At 41.0% G+C, this 19,382-nt stretch overlaps 2 protein-coding genes across 3 annotated transcripts in view; one reads left to right on the forward strand and one right to left on the reverse strand.

Moving 5' to 3' along the window:
• acss3 (acyl-CoA synthetase short chain family member 3) overlaps positions 1–11,155 on the forward strand; it is a 51,884-nt gene extending 40,729 nt beyond the window's left edge. Inside the window, exons 10-16 of one of the 2 annotated variants that reach the window (XM_079817864.1) lie at positions 159–254; positions 450–513; positions 3,054–3,135; positions 9,044–9,166; positions 9,324–9,423; positions 9,532–9,707; positions 9,835–11,155. In XM_079817864.1, the coding sequence (XP_079673990.1) occupies positions 159–254; positions 450–513; positions 3,054–3,135; positions 9,044–9,166; positions 9,324–9,423; positions 9,532–9,707; positions 9,835–9,918 (725 nt within the window). In that variant the 3' untranslated portion in view covers positions 9,919–11,155. The remainder of the gene's footprint in view (positions 1–158; positions 255–449; positions 514–3,053; positions 3,136–9,043; positions 9,167–9,323; positions 9,424–9,531; positions 9,708–9,834) is intronic. The other variant, XR_013816578.1, reaches the window with a different exon arrangement.
• ppfia2 (PTPRF interacting protein alpha 2) overlaps positions 11,051–19,382 on the reverse strand; it is a gene marked incomplete at its 5' end in the record, with an annotated part of 199,406 nt that continues 191,074 nt past the window's right edge. Inside the window, 2 exons of the mRNA XM_079817863.1 lie at positions 11,051–12,321; positions 15,175–15,247. Coding sequence (XP_079673989.1) covers positions 15,195–15,247 — 53 coding nt within the window. The 3' untranslated portion in view covers positions 11,051–12,321; positions 15,175–15,194. The remainder of the gene's footprint in view (positions 12,322–15,174; positions 15,248–19,382) is intronic.

A 19,382-nucleotide genomic window follows, 5' to 3' on the forward strand; every position in this document is an offset into this window, starting at 1 on the left:
AGTAACAAGACCCCTTCAAAGTTGCTGAACGATGAAAAGTCATTGATATGCAAATATTGGCGGTCATATGTTAATGAGCTTATGTTTGTGACATCGGTGGCTCATTCTGAATGACCTGCTTATGCAGCTCTCATCACTACAATTTCTCTGTGTTGTAGAAAGCGGCTCCTCCATCACCGCGTCCTGTGTCGGTCTGGGCTGCTCACTCGCTCCCCCTGCCGGTACGGCCGGTAAAGCTGTGCCTGGATACGACGGTGAGATCCCTCTACATTTTACTTTGGCACGCTTCATGTGGCGCGTGTGAGGCTCATCATTTGTTTATTACAAACTCTTTGTTGTTGATCGATGAGCGATTATGTCTCAGAGCTCCTTTTGAGTGACATTCGAGCTTGTAATAGCCAGATAATTCAATAAACGACCAAAGCACTTTCTTTATCTTTGTTTTATAGTGACAGTGATTGATGATGATATGCAACAGGTGAAACCAAGGACTCTGGGAAATATTGTGGTAAAGTGAGTTATTTTAATCCTTTCATTGTTTTATTTTTATTGATAGAGACAGTAGAAAGAGGGCAGAAGGGAATGGCAATAGGATCAGGCATATGCGGTTACCATGAGCCCACAGGGCTGGGCATTGCATCACGAAAAACAAACAAATGTCATGGAGCATCAAGATATCCTAACTGGATCATGGTTGTTACCCCTCAAACGTGTGAACATGAAATCAAAATGGACCTTTATGGACTTTTTTAATTCACAATTAATCAGTGCATCAAAATGTAACAAGTTACTTCCCCTTCAAAATGAAATGGCCAAGCCATTGCTTTCAGTTGGATAAATCAAGCCCCATTCTTTTTTTATTTTTTTTATTTTGAAGATCCTGTTTTACTCAGAAACACATTAAATAAGGACAGTAAATATATGGGTTGTGATGAATGCTGTTTGATGTTTGACTTGACTTTAATTTTAATAAAACTTTGATGGTTGACTTTAATAAAAGGACTAACATAACAAAATGCCACCCCTTAAATACGGTCAAAATAGTAATTTTGGCATAGTGCCTTACCTTTGTTAATGCGGTATACAAAAACTATCTATCGACAAGAAATCCATAACTTTTTATCGGCACAGTCTAAAGGCGATTTGACTCGAATTTGGTGAAATTCGGACAAACGGTCTAGGAGGAGTTAGAAAAAAAATATGTTTTTAAATAAAATCAAAACGTTATTAGGATTTTTGGACGTGTCAGTACTGTTTTGACCACAAGGTGGCGCTGCCCTAACTTTTTGAGTACTGTGGTGCCGACGACACATACCAAGTTTTGTAATGAAATGCCAATGCGTTTGTAAAATGTAGCATTTTACAATAAAATTAAAAATGGCTGGAAAATGGGAAAATTGGGTATAGTTCGACTCGGCATGCTGAACGAATCTACATTTTTGGACAAACTTTTCAGAAGTTATGAGCAAAAATAGCAATTCTTCATATCTCCTGACCACAAGGTGGCACTGTGCCGAAACTGTGCAGTTAACCTCAGGTCATGGTTGTCATAAGACTCACCAAGTTTGGTCAGAATACGCTAAAGCATTGGGGAGATATAGCCTCACATTCATTTTGGCGGGCACTTTGTCGAAATTCGTTCACGGGTTATTCGAGAACGGTTTGACTGTCGACTTGAATTCCATATGGTTTTGTTGGCATGGTCTGATAAGGGTAACATTTTTGTGAAAATCGGTGCAACGGGTTCATAGGGTCACAATGAGCCAAGGAATCGGAGAGAAAATAATTTAGTTTCTAGCCCTTATGGTTCAAAAGTTATTAGCATAAACATAGGTGCAACTTTGGACAGTTGGTGGCGCTAGATTGAGTTAGAGATGCCAAATTTGCTGTGGTGACAGTTCAGACCGTCTTCTGTCTGTATGCCAAATTTCATAACTTTCCCGCCAGCGGTTCTATGGTCTCCCATAGACCTCCAGAGCACATTCTATGTTTGACCCCTAATAATAATAAAAGATCAATACAATTATCTTTGCAATGATATGACCGTATGAACACCGCCCTGTTCTCTCTCTATTGAACTCTCTCTCTCTCAATGATGGACATATTTTGACAGGTGCGTTTGCCCCGATGCCCATCCAGGCCTCCGCCGTGTCCTATAGATGATAGCGCAACCTCTTTGTTTGATCTCCACAAATAACTCTCCTTTTCTGTGCTTTCCACTTCTATGTTCTCATCGTCTTCCCTACACAATAAAAGATTTACTGACACAAAGCCAAAGCCGAAGAGAATCTTTTCATCACAGATCTGACTTTAAAATCTCAGTCTTTGTAGGAGGACATTAAGGCCGAGTCTGAGCGGAATGACTAATGCGGTCTTGGCTCGCACCGTCTGCTTGGAAAAGAGCGTTTTCGGTGTTCTTTCAGGCTTTCTTCAGGTGCGACACCCGTCTAAGCCCGGCGACGCATTTGTCCTCGCCCGCCGCAGAGGGAGCTAATCTCGTAGATGCTTGTTTTGTTGTAATTTCTGTTCTCCTGTAGATTTGATGTTAATCAAGAGCGTGTTTGAAAGGCTGTCGGATACACGCTCGGATTAAAATGAAATTGTGGCTTGTATCGCAAGACGATACATAAACACTTCCAGGAGGTCCAGGCTGAGTTTATGTAAGAGCATGCCTGTTATTTTCAAAGTTTGTATGGAGTTACGTGCCAATGTAAATGTATAAGAAATTCTGACTTGCTTTATTTTGCGGAACAGCCTTGGTACCCAGTTTGGTCAGTATTGAATAACACCAAAACATTTCTCAAAATAACGTCTTTGGAAGTCATACAGGTTTTGGAAGAGGGGATGAGGGTGAGCAAAGGATGACAGAATCGTAAACAAATCTGTATATTTGCTTTTAATCCTCTGAATTTTTTTTGTTCCTCTGAATATTGTCATGTATATTTATACTTTAAAGCATTCTCTGACCCTGAAATGCTGAAAACATCCTATTCTTTGATGGTTCAAAGAAAAGCAAGGTCACATCTTGACCATTTTTTTTCTTCTCTCGACAGGCTTCCTCTGCCTCCCGGGGTGGCTCTCAGTCTCTGGCAGAATCAGACGCTGTTTAAGAAGCTGTACTTCACCAAGTTCCCTGTAAGCGTTCAGCTCTATACACACACATATATTCACCATCTGCTCTACTGTATGTGAAACAAAACATGGTCATTTTGGTGTAGTAGTTTTGTTATAAAGTAGCATTTTATATAACCAGCAGACTTTGGACTTGCTGTTAATTCTCACCCAAAAAAGAAAATTCTGTCATGAATTAATCTCTTATATCGCTCCAAACCCGTAAGAACTTCTTTCCTCTGGAACACAAACAAATATATTTTTGATGAAATCCAAGAGCTCTCTGACCTCTCCAAAAGCCCTATTCGCACGGGATTAGTATTATCTGGGGACCTCTGGTGATTTGTAATAATTGCAGAGAATGTCTGTGATCTTAATCCCGTGCGAAACGGCCATGTCTGTAATTTGTAAACTAAAAATTCCCCCGCAAATCACCTACCATATTTCGCCGAAAACCGAGGTCCTGTGATAATATTAGTCCCGTGCGAATCGGCATCTCTGTGATTTGGCCGGGATTAGGCGTATCGTATATAATTTTTGCAAGGTTTTTGTGTCCTGTGCGCGTTTTTAAGAATGGCGCTAGGCTGCATATAATGTGCACCGTTATGAATTCCCGTGCGGCCGCGCGGATTATACTTCCACTTTAGAATGAGCAATTTGGGAGTAAATTGCTTGAATTGTGTGTTTAATATTATTCTTAATGAAAAACACAAAAACAGATTAGTACAATGACAAACTCGCTTAAATGGGCGCTTTTACATGTAGCTTTGGAACTGAATGTTCCGCCGTATATTATTATATTGCTCAGTTAAGTTTTTAATTGTAGCGTCTGTTCTCTAACTGAACAAAATTATTTTTATTACTATAAAACAATCAAAATGATGTCTATACGACTGTTTATAATTTCATACAGCTATCTATAACGAAAAAACATTTACAAGTCTTAACATCATATCCGGGAGATAGTCAGTAAATTTGAGTAAAATCACAGGCTTGCTTATCCCGTGCGAATGCGCCACGCAAAATTGAGATGTGGGGGAGTAATTTCTAAATCACACGAGGTCCCCAGATAATACTAATCCCGTGCGAATAGTAGGGGTGGGACAAAAAGGTTGATGCATCGCGAATCGTTATCCAACGATTCAGAATCGATTCTCAAAAATTCAGAATCGATTCTGTGTTCAATTCAAACAGCAACTTCACCACTGTGCGCCTGCTCAGGGGCGTCACACCCGTGGGGACACTTTTCCCGGTGAGAGGGTTCAACACCCGCACGTTTTATGCAGTTTTTCCACAGTTTTGCACAAACGCCTTGCAGCAGTCGCTCCTCCGTTTCTCTGGCCGCTCTGAGTCTGCGCTCGCTGCGGCTGCCTCCCCATTTCAAAAATGTATTTTGCTTATTAAATGCAAAGTTTTTAATTTCAAAAGCATTTCTAAATTATGTTCATATTTCCAACAAACGAAATTCTGAGCCAAAATAACGAAGTGGTGTTCAAGTAGGCTATACGGCGCTTTCCTTGCCATTAATGCTTAATAACACTCCTATGTCTCTGATGCGGTGGCCGGGACATAAACCTACCAACATCCGTGGCATAATTTTTGGAATGACTTATCGAATAATGCTGAACTACTGCACAATGTTTCAAACGAATGGAAAATTCTGAACAAATACTTTTCACGTTTTGGTGAGTGATTCGTTAAATGTCTCAAACATGACTGTTGCAGCTCGGCAAGTTTTCTCATGTGAGATGTTATGCGCACACTGAATTTGGCTTCTCAGCGAGCGCTAAAGTTTTTTCTTCGGCATTAGCCTATGTTTTAAAGATTTTTTTGTGGCTCTAACCAAAGTAAACTTTTTTTGCTTTAAAGACATTTTTTGTTAAAATGTTCTAAAGAAACTGAAAAATTGTCACACTTAGTTGTAAATCGAGAACTGATTATTCTTAATGATTGTTCTTTACAATTGTATGGCTTACTATGTTTCATTACAGCTTGTTAATGTTGAATATAACTTTGTTAATAAAATAAAAGTATTGAAAGAAATCTTCATAATCATTTTTAATATGGCAATACTGTCAAACAGATATTCTAACTAAAAACAAAACTCATATTAGCTTCAATTTTTGGTTAAAATGTAAAGTTCATGTATTTGCACAGCAGGATAATTAGTTACCAAAAATGGTATGTTAAGAATTGTTTTGGGAATCGGATCGTTACTCCCATAATCGGAATCGGATCGAATCGCTAAGTGCTTTAAGATTCCCACCCCTAGCGAATAGTGCTATAGACAGCAATTTAATTAACACTTTCAAAGCCCAGAAAGGTAGTAAAGACACTGTTAAAGTAGTCCATGTTACTCCAGTGGTTCAACCTTAACTAGAACGAAATTGTTGAATAAAGTCGTTATTTTTGTTCGTTTTTGCGCACGAAAACTACTCTTGTCGCTTCATAACGTTAAGGTTGAACCACTGGAGTCTTGTGGACTATTTTAACCATGTCTTCACTACCTTTCTGGACCTTGAGAGTGTTAATTAAATTGCTGTCTATGGATGGGTCAGTGAGCTCTTGGATTTCATTAAAAATATCTTCATTTGTGTTCTGAAGATGAACAAAGGTCTTACAGGTTTGGAGCGACATGAGTGGGTAAGTAATGACAGAATTAAAATTTTTGGGTGAACTGTTCCTTTATGTCTGGGCCCAGTTTTGGTGGGCAAAAGCTTCCCACTCAGATAGACAGGAAGGGACTGACATGCAAAGTGAGCAGTCACAATTTATGTTTGTATATGTTGATTAGGGGCCGGTTTATCCGGCATAGACCATCCCCCAATAATGAGATGCCACAAAGAAAATATTCGAAGAACATTTTGTGACAAAGTCACAAAGTTTGTGATTTGAATTTGTATGTGTAAAATATTAAATAGTGAATTTTGTCAGAGACAGAATATTTAGTGAATAGAGTCCAGCGATTAGTTTTTCCTCACAAATGCTCGTAATATGAAAGCTGCGTACCCAACTTTAGGAAGTTGGCCAGCGATCCAATTTGCGTCAGAAGGTTTGAGTGCGCCCCGTGGTCGTGCGAGGCCGAGATTCTTACGCGCAGTTTGATTAGGCTGTCTACATTAGTTTCTTTTGATAATAATCAGGCAGGACAGTCATAATCCCATCACAGGACGGTGCTCAGCATGTGCTTTAGATAATTACATCTCAGCTGCCGCCAGCTGCATTCAATCCACACGCTGATTGTAATGACAATAGAAAAGTGTAAAAGACCTTTTCATAATTTAATGAAGTATGAAGTACTGCTATTTCTATGTAGTTAGTTTGGTAGAAATTCTGACCTAAGTTAACCCAGGTGTCCCTGACACCTGCAATATTATCCTCAGGTGTCTCCCACTCTGATTAGTTGACACCTAAGTGTAGCTACGAATTATTGCTACCTGACCGCATCAGAACCCCGTCTAAGAACCTCACTCCGAGTCAGATGACATCTCGCCCCCCTATGAACACTATCCAGGGTTCCCACACTTCTTGAAAGTACTTGAAAGTTCTTGAATTTCAGACACATGGATTCAAGGCCTGGAAAGTACTTGGAAACAAACATAGGTCCTTGAAAGTGCTTGAATTAAGCATGAACAGCATTTTGTTAGAGTGGCATGGTGCTATAACAAAAATTGGCCTTCATGCACTGCCAAAGCCAGAACAAAACAGCATTACGGGAGGAATCTATATCAATATATTTCTGCTGTTCCATAAGCGCCATCTACTGTCAAAAGCCCTATTCGGATGGTAATTGTTTCTTGTGGGGTCGTAAGGTATTTTCATCATTGACAGGGGCTAGTTTTTGATTTTGATTTTATTGCCATCTGAATCCAGAATGTCAGTGTTTTTCTCCCACCATCTGCGTAAAAATCCCAGACCGAATTTAGACAAACACCAAGGTTTTGTGTGGTAATTTAATTGCTGTCCCAATCCACATCTCTGAGTTTTCAAGAATATATCACTTCAAAATTCACTGTTCATACCCTTTTTGACCACTGCAGGCCACCGTATGGTTGCATTTTAAAGATCTAGACTTTCTTTACTGAAACTCTGGCAAGTATTTACAAGAGCAATATTTCATCACAGATCAAAAAATAAAAAGAAGAAAAGCACGTAAACATTTGAATTGGGCCGTTATTACGGCAACGATTATATATGTTAAATATAATATATGCAGGTCTTAAAAGCCTTCAAATTGATTTTTAAAAAGGTACATGTACAGGTGATTTAATAAATAATTTTGCATATTTTTAATTCCTAACAATTAACTTGTCCATATCTTTTAATTTAATTGGAAAATTCATGTATTCAACATTATCTCTATATTTCAATGTTTTAATTAAGTAATGATTTATAAAAAAGAAAACTAAAACTAGTGTGAAATAAATGTTAAAAGCAGGAATAAGAGCTGCAAACTGCATCTCTCGTTAAAACTCGCTCGCTCGCTCTTGTACACCAGCCTCTTTCCTCATTGGATTTTGTAAAATTGGAAATTTTTCCTCTTTGGAAATTGTATTTTAGTTGTCAGTATATGCCTTAGCGTTACTGCATTAATGATAGACGCCGGTACAGTAGGTATTTGATATATTGGCAGTAACACACCCATCTTTATTGTATTTATTGTGCTTGATTTAAAATAAAAGGTGCTTTAAAAAGTCCTTGAATCTGGTGTTCGTGAAAGAGTGGGAACCCTGACTATCACTTGGGATTAAAATCTCTAGTGTTCCACTAACCTGCCGCGCAACAATAATTAGACTCCAGGCAATGCCTTTGAATATTCTTTAATCATGGCTGGAGACCAATTTCAGAGAGAATCCCACCAGCAAAAAGAATACAACAGTTTATATAGGACAGGGGTGTCCAAGCTCGGTCCTGGAGGGCCACTGTCCTGCAGAGTTTAGCTCTAACTTGCCTCACACCTGTCTGGAAGTTTCTAGTATACCTAATAAGACCCTTGATTAGCTGATATAGGTGTATTTAATTGGGGTTGGAGCTAAACTCTGCAGGACAGTGGCCCTCCAGGAGCAGGATTGGACACCCCTGATATAGGATATTAGGTACATATCAAAGGTAACATGGCATATTACTTCATTACTTCATATCATCATATCTTTTTCTCTTGGATGATTTGTATATGTGCAAATTCAGCACCCCCCCCCCCCCCCCCACGCCACGCCTCTTCTCTGTTACTGGCAAAGCAAACTTAGATGTACCCAAATAATGGGTTTATTAGTTTGTTGATTACTCAGTATGTCATAGTGCCTTAGATAGCTGTGTAGCCGTGTCCCCAAGTTTCATTTCTCCTTTTGTTATATTCAGACATGATTCAGTTTCAGGCACATACACTGAGTTTGGCCCAAGGTTTGGGGACAGTTAGGTTTCAAAATCATATAAATATTAATCCTGCAAGAAAAAGTTAGTTATTCCATCGCATTAGTTACAATGAATTGGAACTAAAACTTTGAGGCTTTAAAAAGGGACGCAAAAGTCCCATAATGTGACACATATGCGCATGATATTGTGAGTATCAGAAAGGCATAGAGTTTGCTAGCTTTGGGTGAGAAATGAACCGACAATGTTTGGGAGAAGTAATGTTTTTTTACATGTAACTACAAGTGTATGTTTTTGTTGGAACTGAATATAAGAATCTGACAGACAGTGTCGTGAGAATACGTAAGCACTGAAACAGAATTTCAAGGCTTCAGGAGTTTCCTTTATATTCCACTGTCGTGGTATACATAGGAAAATGTAATGGAACGTTATGAAATAGTGATTTGTGCTTTTATGGGGTGCAGCGCCATCCAGCGGATCAAAGAAATATTACGCACATCAGTCCATGAAAGTGCGTTTGTATTAAAGTATTGAAAAGTATTTTTATTGTGCTCCCTCTTAGGGTTACTACGACACCATGGACGCAGGGTTTGTGGACGAGAAGGGCTTCTTGTACATCATGTCTCGGTCCGACGACGTCATCAACGTGGCGGGTCACAGGCTGTCCACCGGGGCCCTTGAAGAGGTGCGAGGAGAGGGAGCGTCTCACTCACGACACAGATAATGACATCCACAAGCATCTTTGTTTCACCTGCTGTTGCACTTGTGTACATGGCTGTGTGACAATAAAGTGATTTGATTTGTGTACTAACAAACCGTGTGTGTTTGTGTGCCTCCTTCAGTCCATCCTGCTGCACCCTGCTGTGGTGGACTGTGCCGTGGTGGGGCTGGAGGACTCCCTGAAGGGACACGTGCCTCTGGCTTTATGTGTGCTCAGGAATGGTGAGGAATGAAGAAAAGGAACACTATATATTTATTACAAGGGATGAGACTTTTGTTACGTGTTGGCTGAAAGTAAAGAGATTCCATTGTGTGTGTGTGTGTTTGTAGACTGTCAGAAGAGTAAAGAAGTGCTGGTGAATGAGATGGTGAAATTAGTGAGGAACACCATCGGGCCGGTGGCAGCTTTCAGGAATGTTGCTTTTGTCAAAGCTCTTCCCAAAACCCGTTCAGGAAAAATTCCACGATCGTCTCTCGCTAACCTGGTGAACAACAAGCCTTATAAGGTAATTTCTTGACGCGATAACTGTTGTTAATTAAATAGATGGACAGCTGCAAATGCTCTTGTTCTGTAAAAATATGACGGTACAGCAAAGTTTTCAAATTTTGATGTTTGTTATGTGAAATGCATAGATCACACCCACCCTAGAAGATCCGGAGGTCTTTAAGGACATCGAGAAGATGCTGAGAAAAAGTGTAAAACAACCTGATAAATAGCTGACCACCAGATATGGATGTGCGTAAACACACACACACACACACACACACACACACACACACACACACACACACACACACACACACACACACACACACACACACACACACACACACACACACACAGAGCCACCTTCCACTGTAAAATACGCGATTCTGTGAAGATTTGCATTAGAGAAACATGGTTTCAAATAGAATGTACTCCTCACTATGCCATAATATTTTGTAATAATAATGATACTAAATTGTAAAAAAGAAAGAAAAAAAAGAAAAGAAAAAGTAATTGATGCGTGTTAATAAGATATGTTCTATTTGTTTAAGGTTTTGTATTTGTTGGACCAAATAAGCATCAGTCAACAAGTTAAGATGACTTTGAATAGGTAAATGTAAAGAAAATTTATGTCCGGTTCATATTTATTTCACCCCAATATCAGGAGAAAAGAGAAACAATATTTTACACACAATTTTTTTGTTGTAGAAAATATATATATATTTTTCTATTATAATGTAGCATTATTTTTTGCACCCCAATTGTCAAAGCACCAACAATTGTGCTAGTAGTTTTTATTCAAATTTTATAGTTTGACAACCAAAAAAGTCAAGAAAAAAAAGTAGACATAAAAATTGGCTCCATTGTCATGAAGTGAAATATTGTTTTCCTCCTTTTGATTGTTAAAACGGTAACGCTTTACAATAAGGTTTCCTTAGTTAACTACATTAGTTATAGTTAATATGAACTAACAATGAGCTGCACTTCGACAGCATTTATTCATATTTGTTCATGTTCATTGCAACATTTACCAATACAGTATTAAAATGAAAAGTTTGTCGTCAACATTAGTTAATGCACTGTGAAGTAACACGAACAAACAATGAACAGCTGTATTTTTTATTAACTAACGGTAACAAAGCAATATATTTGTAACTGTATTTGTTAATCTTTATGTTAGTTAATACATGAAGTAATGTTAACAAATTAAACCTTGTTGTAAAGTTTTACCGTTCAAATATAAGCTGGACATGTTTTTGTGAGATTCACCCTGCACTATAAATATGGAGGCGAAATGTAATGTATTGCGCATGGTACCAGGGTAGTGTCAGCATTATAAAAAGATTTCTGACAATGATTGTTATAAAGAAAACCTATTTGACTGTACTTTTATTGACAATTAAAATGTCTTTGATCACCACATAGTTTTGACCAAGATACAATCAGTAATAAATAAAAAATGGACACAAAATAAAACGATTCTTTGTGCGTGCAAAACAGGGATGTACAAACTGTCGAAGTGTCAGAAATAACTCAAAGACAGGAAGTGGAGGGCTGTACAAGAGGTGTTCCCTGCGTTTTGAACACAAACAAGAGTTGGAAACAGTTTCACACCAAAGTAAGTCACAGCAAGTAAGTGTACGATCACTACGAGCTAAGCCTGTCTTTTAGACACCATCGAGACAAGGCCAACCGATCGGCGCTACCCATGATGGGAAACGATTAGATGGCGAACTATACGCGTTTTACATTCTTTCTAATCAAATCAAACAATAACACGTGCGAGCGTTCTCTTTAAAGTCAACACGAGAGTTAAATATCCAATCGCGTTTCAGTAGGGCTAGTTCCCCAAAATCCGCCGCAAAGTCACATTTAGGTTTTGGTATGTCATATTCGCTTTTCACGATCCAGTTCACGAATTGATGACGGATGAAACGAAGACCCAGGCAATATTATTTGAGTTTATGAACAATATTCGGTTCTGTACGTTTAACCTACTTGCCGATTAGATGTAAGTTTTTGAACGGTTGGGGAACAGACATATCATGTGCTCTAAGAGTGAAAAAGTAGCGCAACGTAGACTCGGTGTGTCGGGTAGCCTATGTATTTTTTGAGGGGAGGGCGAGGGGATTCCAATCGGCAAACCAGGTCTTGCCTGAAGACGCACGAAGCAGCAAACGATAAGCAACAGCGTGTGGAAAGCGTCTCTCGGGTGTAGGGGAAAAGCGGGAACAGCAGCATCGTTCAAAACCATGACGTTAAAAGACGCAACGCGCACAAAGTCTTAACGCGTCGTTTATCTTTTTATATAGACGTGTATATATATTAATTTATATTTGTTTATGTATTTCTATATATAAAAACAGCTTTATTTATAGTGATTTACATTTGAACCTACACATCCCCTGTAGAAGAAATACACAGTACTTAAGCCGAAGGTGGCGCGTGGCGTAAAAGATAGAAAGGGCGAGAGCGCGTCGGCATCCGCGGCGAGCGCGGAGGAACGGGACGGGGGGAGGTCGGCACGCCTTCACGTCACCTCCTCGCCCTGTGCTCCGCAGGCTTCCGTTGTTCTCTTGGCAGTGTGACTCATCAGAATGGTTTGTTCGGGCCAACTTGAAGGTCGGACGACTCTGAAAGAGACACGAAAGACACGTTTTACATGAATACAAGCAGTTTTGGAATGACACGAGGATGGGTAAACAACAAGGGAAAGGAGCTCGACAACAGAGTCAGCTCCGTGGACTAGCCGCGTGCAATAAGCCTTTGTCGGGACGGCATCGTTGTATTGCGCACGTTTGAGAGACGAGCAACGACAGCGTATGACGAAGAGGCAGTCACTGGATTTTCAACCGCGATAAGTAATGCGCTTGCACCCAGAATGAGCACAAGCGAACCGCTCCAGTTTGTGGAATGGAAGCTCAAGTGGTGGTGGGAGGAGGAGGGCTTGTCGCTTTTTTGTTGATATCTGTGGGCTTGCAGCAATAGAGCGGGAGAGCTTGGTTTCAGCATACACCAGTTCCTCCATTTTCTCTTGCAGAGAGGGATAATGTGTCTGGCAAGAGGGGCTGTGGTGTTATTGGAGGCTAAAGTATGTTATCCTGGCTTCTCTCATTTTTTTCTGGGAGGTTGTCCTCGGGTGTGGACTTTTGGAGTAGTTGTTGATGAAGTCCTGTGGTCATTCAGACACTCTCTAGGTGTCATTTTGGTTGAGTGGAGTGGCACAGACTGCTGAAGGATGATGGAGGGAGAAGTAGATAGTGTGCTTAAGCATGGTTGCTCCAAGTTTGTTTGGGCTGTCTGATTGAAACTGTTGTTTTTGACTCCAGAAAAGATTGTTGTTGTCAATAAAGTTCAGTCCACTCATGTTTGTTTTTTTGCAGCCATGTATTTAGACCGAGTAACCTCGAAAACATCTTAGTTTTTGTTGTGTGGAGTTGTCTCCTTGATGAATGACAGAATTTTCTAATGGTGCGTTCACACCAGATGCGAATGACTCAATCCGCGTGAGTGATTTACATGTTAAGTCAATGCAGAGACATGAAATGGCATTCTGTGACGCGAATTGAGCGCGTGATTCGCGCGAATCGCTCAAGTTGAAAAATCTGAACTTTGGCGGATATTCGTGCCGCGTTAACCAATCAGGAGCTTGCTCTAGTAGTGACAACAATGAGGAGAAAATCTGTATATTATCTGGTTCAGACAATATGATTATCACTGTGATAACATTAAATGACCCAGTCTCTTTTTGTTAAATGCAAGTTTATGTTTGATCATGAAATAAAGCAAACATGATACATGAAATAAAGCAAACAATTCAGTCAAACATTCAAAGTCAGTGCTAATAGGCTACAACTGTAATGTAAAGTTATAGCCTAAAAATAAAAAGTAATGAAACTTCACTTTGCCCTCAGCCTAAACGATTTGCCAGGGAACAAATTACAGATCCATGAGACCAAAGATCGGCCGTTACATATACACAAGACGAATTATAGCTCGAGACACCACAGAGACATCAGAGCCAACGGCAGAAGGACTGGCCGAGTAATGGCTACTCTCGCCGGGGTAAACAAGCGCGGAGTGCCGCTGATCCACTGGATCTCACAACTCCGAAAACGGCAGATAAAATGTTCAAATAGGCATTTTTACTTTTACTCATACTTTTTATAAATAAACCACAGATTTGAGCTTTAAACAACTACATTATCGCCTGAAAAAGTCTTAAAACTACGTTTTGTCACACATTAACAGTAGATTTTAACAAAAAAAATATGTGTAAACACAGCCCATGTCAGCCATTTCTCAACAAGACGAGCCGCCTCCCATGACGCGAATTCGCGTCTGTTGTGTAGTGAATGTCACACGCGAATGAAGCGAGTAAACTAAAAAATGTTCAAGCGTGCACCTTCGCGCGAATAGCGCGACTTATTTGCGTCAATCGCGTCCGGTGTGAACGCCACATAAGGGTTAATTGAAATCCTTCTGAAGGAGTTGTGACTGCTTTTTCTGAATATAACCCCCCCCCCCCCCCCCCACACACACAAGTAATTATGTTCTTTGAAGTGTTGTGTTTGTTCTTCCCTGTTTACATCAGAAACGGTTGCTTGAGGAAAGCAGCACGTAGTTGTAGGCCTGCTGCTAATGATAGTGATTACGGAGTCACCCACAATCAGAGCGTTGGACTCGACTACGCCCCGAGCAGAACACCGCCGCGTGCTCGACCTTCAGTGCTTGCCGGCTGCAATATCAGCTGACTGATTTGATGTGCGATTACGTTTGTGGATTGTTCGCCCACATTCATGAAAGCTTGAAATATGTTCTGAAGATGTACAGGGGGTGGCAAGTTGGATCAGAGTTGTGTCTGAGGTGCAGTTACTGCTTGTTTGGATATACAAACTTCTTTCTCTTTCACAGGTAGAGCCTGTAGAGGAGCAGTAGATTCACACAACTCACCGGCTGTATGCTGGGGGGGTCCACAACGAAGCTTTGTGTTGTTTTGACAGGACCGCAAGTAAGATTTTTTCAGGAACTGCAATGTTTTGTAGAAGCGTGTGGCAATTTGTGCAGCAAGTAGATTCTGTATGAGATGGAGGAATTTTGTCTGAATATAGGCAGCTGTGTTGTCTTGTGTCAGGAGCTGCTGGCAATTGGAGGCCGGTTGGATAAAAATGGGAATTTTTTTTTGTGGTGATATTCCAGTTGTGATACAATGTCATTGTAGTGTTAGAGCCATGTAATAGTGTTGACTGAAGGTGTAGTTACATGTAAGAAGAGTGTCACTGCCGTTCGCTTGAAGATACGGTCGATGCGATCAGAATCCAATGTCGAATGTGAATCCAGTATGTTTGAATAGCATAAATGCTGTTGTGCAGATGCCGGTGCACTTGTGTCAGTTGATTGACGCAATTGAAGAAGTGTTACTTAAGGGGTTTATTGATTGAACTTTAGTGATGGGAGGTTGTTTTGTGTGTATGGGAGTCACTCACAGCGTGTAGTTTTGGCGCTCTCAGCAAGAGTAGGTCCTCACAGTGGAGCTGTCCAGACGCTGTACCGCTCCAACTGCACAGAAACAAAGATATACAGTGAGTGAGTGAGTTAAAAAATGTCTGTCTGGCCTTACATGTAGCCATCCAGCCAGCCAGCCATCCATCCATACATCCATCCATCGTGTGAATGGGTTTCATAAGTGACATGTGTTTCTCAGGTGCGGAAGTCAGACTGAGAGTACCTAAAATGTCTTGAGGCCCTTTGGAGGTGTGCTGAGGCATCCTATTGTGCTCCACCTTTCAGGCTGAGAAGCACTTCTTTATGAATGTTTGAAAATGTATGATGTCATCATCATGAGAATTTGTTGTGTGTGTGTGTGCACGTACGTGCGTGCCATTACACATATTTGAAAATGTTGTGGGGAGAGAAAAACAGCTAAACAAAAGTATGCATACACAAGGCGGTTTATAGCATGTAGGATGAATGGAGACTCAAGTGGCTTGATTGGTTTTCGTAGATATTTATTGTATTTGAGGTGATATGAAAGATATCAGTACAGCACAATGTGACAAAAAAACACTGACACGGTTAGTGTATTAGGTGTGGTGTAAGTGGTTAATATCCAAACACAGAGTACAGGAAGATCCAGCGACACTGAGGAAAGGTGTTAAAGGGGGGACATGAATCAAACAGTGCTCATCTGTGCTTCTGTGAGAAAGAAAGCACATGTTGAGAGCTCACAGAGATGAGTGTATGAACAGTGGGCCAAGAATGTATTGACTTGGAACATATAGTAGCCATTGTCATTGTTTGTGGGTAGGGAGTAGGCGGAGAGCGTAGTTGCCGTGGTTAGTGATTGTTAACGGGGAAAAGGTGCAGTGAGCGTCACGTGACTTGGCAGAAAGCGTGCAATTGGTTAATTGAAGAGAAGCCACAGCTGCGGATGACGAGGTAGCAGGTACATAAGCAGTCAGTGTAGCTGTAGTGGCAGTCGTCGTGCTCATCCCTCGTTGTGTGAAGAACGGTTTGTGTAAAGACCAGTGAGTCTACCTGTGCGACTCCACCGAGCAGACCACACCGACAGGCCACCAAGGTAACTTCTCTCTTTTACTCTTAAAAACTTTTTTCTCTGCCTTCACTTCCTCGATGCTCTTGTGGATGGGACTACACTCTCAAGCTCACTGGCTTCACCCTGGACCTACCCACACATCTTTGCTCACACTGGGGTATCACTGTCTCTGCTGGCCTACATATTCACTCAACAACTCTATGCACCTGCCTCCAATTTACTAATCACATGCTGCTTGTGTCTTTCACAAGGGTCGGCGCTCAAGAATCTGTTTAAAACTAAGGGAAGTACATAGCATTGAAGGTAAAGATGATGACATCTGTTATCCAAAGTTACCAGGCCACTTCCTGTTCTCTTTATTGTAAATCAAATGAGCCAGATTACTCAGATTCTCACCTTTTTGTTTTTAATGGCTCTCAGAGCCGCTGTAATCGTTAGGTTGATTGGATTAGGATTGGAGTCTGGGGGCAGGTGTCTTTACACACACAACATTTGCATCATTTTCTTTAGATTGTCTCCTCCTCTACTGTGTCAATCCCTCCCCCTGAAATGTGGATACATTACAGTGATTTATACCGTTTTTGTTACACTTGGATGACCACAGTCAAAGCACAGCGCGTGTCTCAAATAAGTAACGTCTGCTTGAAAGATATCCCAACATCTCCTGGTCTCTGCTGCAATGAGGAAAGTTTCCAACACTGCGCTCCTCCAGAAACACAATTTCAAATCCCTGCACACAGCTCTCTCCATCATTCCAGCCACAGCGCTACAATTTCAGCCCCCATTCCGTTCTCTCACATTTCCAACTTCTCCAGCACCAATAACACCTAATCTGCCACTTAACACCAATCCTCACAATGTTACAGGACTCACACCTCCTCAATAAATAAATAAATGAATGAATACATACATTCAAATGCAGTTACACACCTTTTTTCAAAGAACCCGTGGTCACCTAAGCAACCTCAAGTAAAGCACTAGAAATATTCATGAATGATCAATCTTACTATGGGACATACACTGTCCAAAACAAACATGTCAAACCACTGTCATTATTTTCTGTTATCTACACTCACAACATAATGAGCCAATGATATCCCTCTACTTGTCACTCTATAAAATCACACTCAACCACAATGCCAAGCAACACTCACTGCCGCACATATGTAATGACCGGTCAATCTCTCCAGCACTGCCTATGAGGTAGCTGCTGTACCTCATAGGCAATGAGCTCTCAGCCCATGAGACCAATACAAATCAGGGCTTTTGTCCTGTCCACATAGTAAGCCACAAACCATGAAGCCACTCCTCTTCCAATAACAAAAACAATAATAATAATCATACAAAATATAGCTGCAGGCAGCAATTGTCAGGGCCAAGCACAAACAACACAAGTCATGCCAACATGGCTGGGAGTATCAGACCAACTGTTCAAGACAATTCAATTCCAAACATTTGAACATGATTTCAGGTCAAAATCATGACAAATCTTTACTACAGTCACTACTAATATGATTTAATGCTTTATCCATTTTGTCCAATTAGTGGCACTCCGACCAAATTGATGTGTTGTGGTGACAATCACATGCAAAGTTTGGTGTCAATGCCAAAAGCATTGCAGAGATAATGCCTCAGAGTCGTTTTGCCATCATGCTTAATTTGTAGCTGCACTATACGAGACGTCATCACTTTCCCACAAATTTCACACCGGTGTTTGGCCAATAATAATAAAAAGTATCAATGAACACAACTCAGTAAATCTACCAGTTCATAAGCAGTAACTAACTAACTACCTCACTCACTCAATGCCATCTATAAACACAAAAGGGACTTACTTAGCATTCAAGAACACGCATATTCCACCACAGCTTCCTAACCGCTTTGATGCCACGCACCTTTTGTAAACCTGCCTGCGAGTAGGTGTTGACCTATAGTGTTTCTATCAATCGTCGCGACATGCTAAAATTGCTGCCAGATAGACCTTTGTGGTACCAAAGACAATGTTCTCGTTCCTGCACAAAACATCACACGTTTGCAAAACAACAAAGGGAACAATGTGTCTGTACACACCATAGCGCAAACACGTTCCTTTTCCCGTCACACATACACCGCACTGAAGCAGGTGTCGCAATCTCCGTCGCCCTCAAAGGCCAACCTTTAACATCTCATGGCTTTGTCCAGGCCTGGGTCAAAGATCTCCCCATGTGCCCGTGACAGGTTTTTCCCCTGGAAGAGGAACATCACGATGTCTGTCGGATGTAATTTCCTTACTGCCAAGAGAGCCTTATTATCTCCTCTTACCCTGATTTACCATCTCTAACTAACACACAAGGCATTTGACCTCAGGTGTGCCACCACTTCCACACCCATCTCCAGAAAACAACAGCACTCAGATCTTCAGCATGTCGCTACCTGAGGGTGGAGAACAGGCTGAAGATAAAGTCGCTCTGCAATTAGGGCGGAACATCTGCAAAATGTTCCTCTCGGTACCCTGGCCTTCTTGTCGCGATAGTTAGTCGGCGGGGAGTTCGGCAGCTGCTCTCCTGCACGTCTCACTGCCAGCTCTGGAAGAACAATTAGAAGAACAATTCCATATCCACCTCCGAGACACAAGCAATCATCCGAGTTTCTTCGTGCTCTCCCCATCTGTACCTAGACAGAGGGGGTGCTAAAAAGATCCGTGGACACGACTCGCGTTTGATGCTCCAATACCCTTCACAGAAACGCAGAGCAGTGCAGACACTTGGTATTGCGTGGGAGAGGGATTTTTTTTTTCACCCTATGCTACTGGATAGGCTCGCCACAGCTGCGACAGAAACTCAAACCTCAGTAAATGAACCAGGCCCGCCGCAAAGGATGGGGAGAAAAAAGAGCTGCTCCACATAGTGCAGTGAAAATAACCCACCGTAGCACGCTGCCACTGGATATTCGAGTGAACTTTAAAGACGGCTTCCCAAAAGGATCTTTACCAGAATGGCAATGACATGTGCACCGAATTAAATAACTACCTAACATTTACACTCGTTTTTAACATCTTCGTGAAAAGTGCCAACTGCAGAGCTACTACAAATATCTCGTTCGTTTTTTTCCCTGTCGTACATTTATACTTTGTCTAACCTACTGACGTCCGTGATGCTA

This window comes from Gobio gobio, assembly GCF_949357685.1.
Source record: "Gobio gobio genome assembly, chromosome: 5".
Classification (NCBI taxonomy): Eukaryota; Metazoa; Chordata; class Actinopteri; order Cypriniformes; family Gobionidae; genus Gobio; species Gobio gobio.